Source organism: Perkinsus marinus (genome assembly GCF_000006405.1).
Source record: "Perkinsus marinus ATCC 50983 genomic scaffold scf_1104296959220, whole genome shotgun sequence".
NCBI classification, from domain to species: domain Eukaryota; phylum Perkinsozoa; order Perkinsida; family Perkinsidae; genus Perkinsus; species Perkinsus marinus.
The window spans coordinates 1-1,314 of record NW_003206504.1 but is presented as its reverse complement, the minus strand read 5'-3'; the positions used below and the strand labels follow the sequence as shown (position 1 = coordinate 1,314).

The 1,314-nt window shown below is 48.1% G+C and overlaps 1 protein-coding gene across 1 annotated transcript; it reads left to right on the top strand.

Annotated features, from left to right (window-relative positions):
• Positions 1-987: 987 nt before the first annotated feature.
• On the top strand, positions 988-1,228 carry Pmar_PMAR007751 (hypothetical protein; the record flags this gene model as incomplete). The annotated part of the gene is made up of 1 exon (XM_002773183.1): positions 988-1,228. A coding segment is annotated over one exon (241 nt), but the record flags the coding sequence as incomplete, so codon positions are not given.
• Positions 1,229-1,314: the final 86 nt, after the last annotated feature.

Here is a 1,314-nt window from a genome sequence, read left to right as displayed (position 1 = left end):
CCCGACATTTCGGGGATAGTAGATAGCCCATTGAGGTTTCTTTGATATTCTGAACCATGCGAACTGCTGGGGAGTTATCAAAAGGATCAGATTGATGAGCAGAATCATTGGCAGGATAGCCTGGCGAAACTATCTATTAGAAACAGGGTTTCCAGAGCAAAACTCAGCCCAGAAATTCTGTGAGGGACACCTCATAGTCGTGAATAGTTTGTATTAGCTCATGCTCGTCCGATTTTTTTAATAGCCTCTATAAGTGAGTGGTCACCTGCAAAAACTAGGGTTGGGTCGAAAGGAGGGCACTCCTCCAAGAAGGGGTCGTATTCATCAAAAGTGGAATATTGCGGGGGCATATCGTCCAATCGAGAGAAAAGTGCCATGGCACACATTGGAGGTGCCGAAGACAAGTCACAGGGTCCAGCAACATCGTTCAGGCTGAAAATGGAAAGTACAAAATGCGGAGAAGAACAGTCTGTACTTGAAGCCAGGACACTGTGCTAAGACATTATGACATAGTGTGTTACATAGCGGGACTTTCCCGACAACAGGGACGAGCGAGTCGGAAGCCTGGTACAGGAGCGTCACATACGACTCACTCGCTCATCCACCTGCGGGACTGTGCACATGGGGAAGATTGACGCGCATTGCATTGACATATATGCAGCATAACATTTTTCGTACATATCGCCTGAGATGCCGTAGACAGTATCTACTAATTACTGCATAGTTCATGGTCTTTGTACTATCGGATTTGCCCGCACGAGAGGCAAACAAGGCAGGAAATGATGCCCTGATTCCGTTCAACATCGAGCTTGTCACCTCAGCCATCGAAAAGTCCGCGAATGTTACGGGGTATTTTATCTGTGAGACCATGACTTCTCTGAGCATGGAGTTACGAATACATTCCCTCGAATACATTTTTAGTGACTGTTTTCGGTTCCAGTGACTGTTTTCGGTTCTTAGTGACTGTTTTCGGTTCTCGTCAATCGAATGACTATCGACAACAACTCCGATATTTCGTCCAACATCAATCTCCCTCCGACCCAGGAGACCGGCGGCTTCGTGACTGTTATGGAAGCAGTTCTGAATGTCTGCGCTGGGTCGGCCATGGGAGTCAGGAAGGCCAATGAGGTGAAAACGCTGCTGGACAGAATGCATGCGATGTATACGGGCGCGCAAGAAGATCTGTGTGAGGGTCAGAGAAAGTTAATCAAGGTTATGGAAGAGCACGGTAGGGTCAAAGAGGAGATTTCGAGGATAAACAGGTCCGGCATGGCCACGGGTCTGGGGGTGCAGCGTACGGAAACACTGGGAACT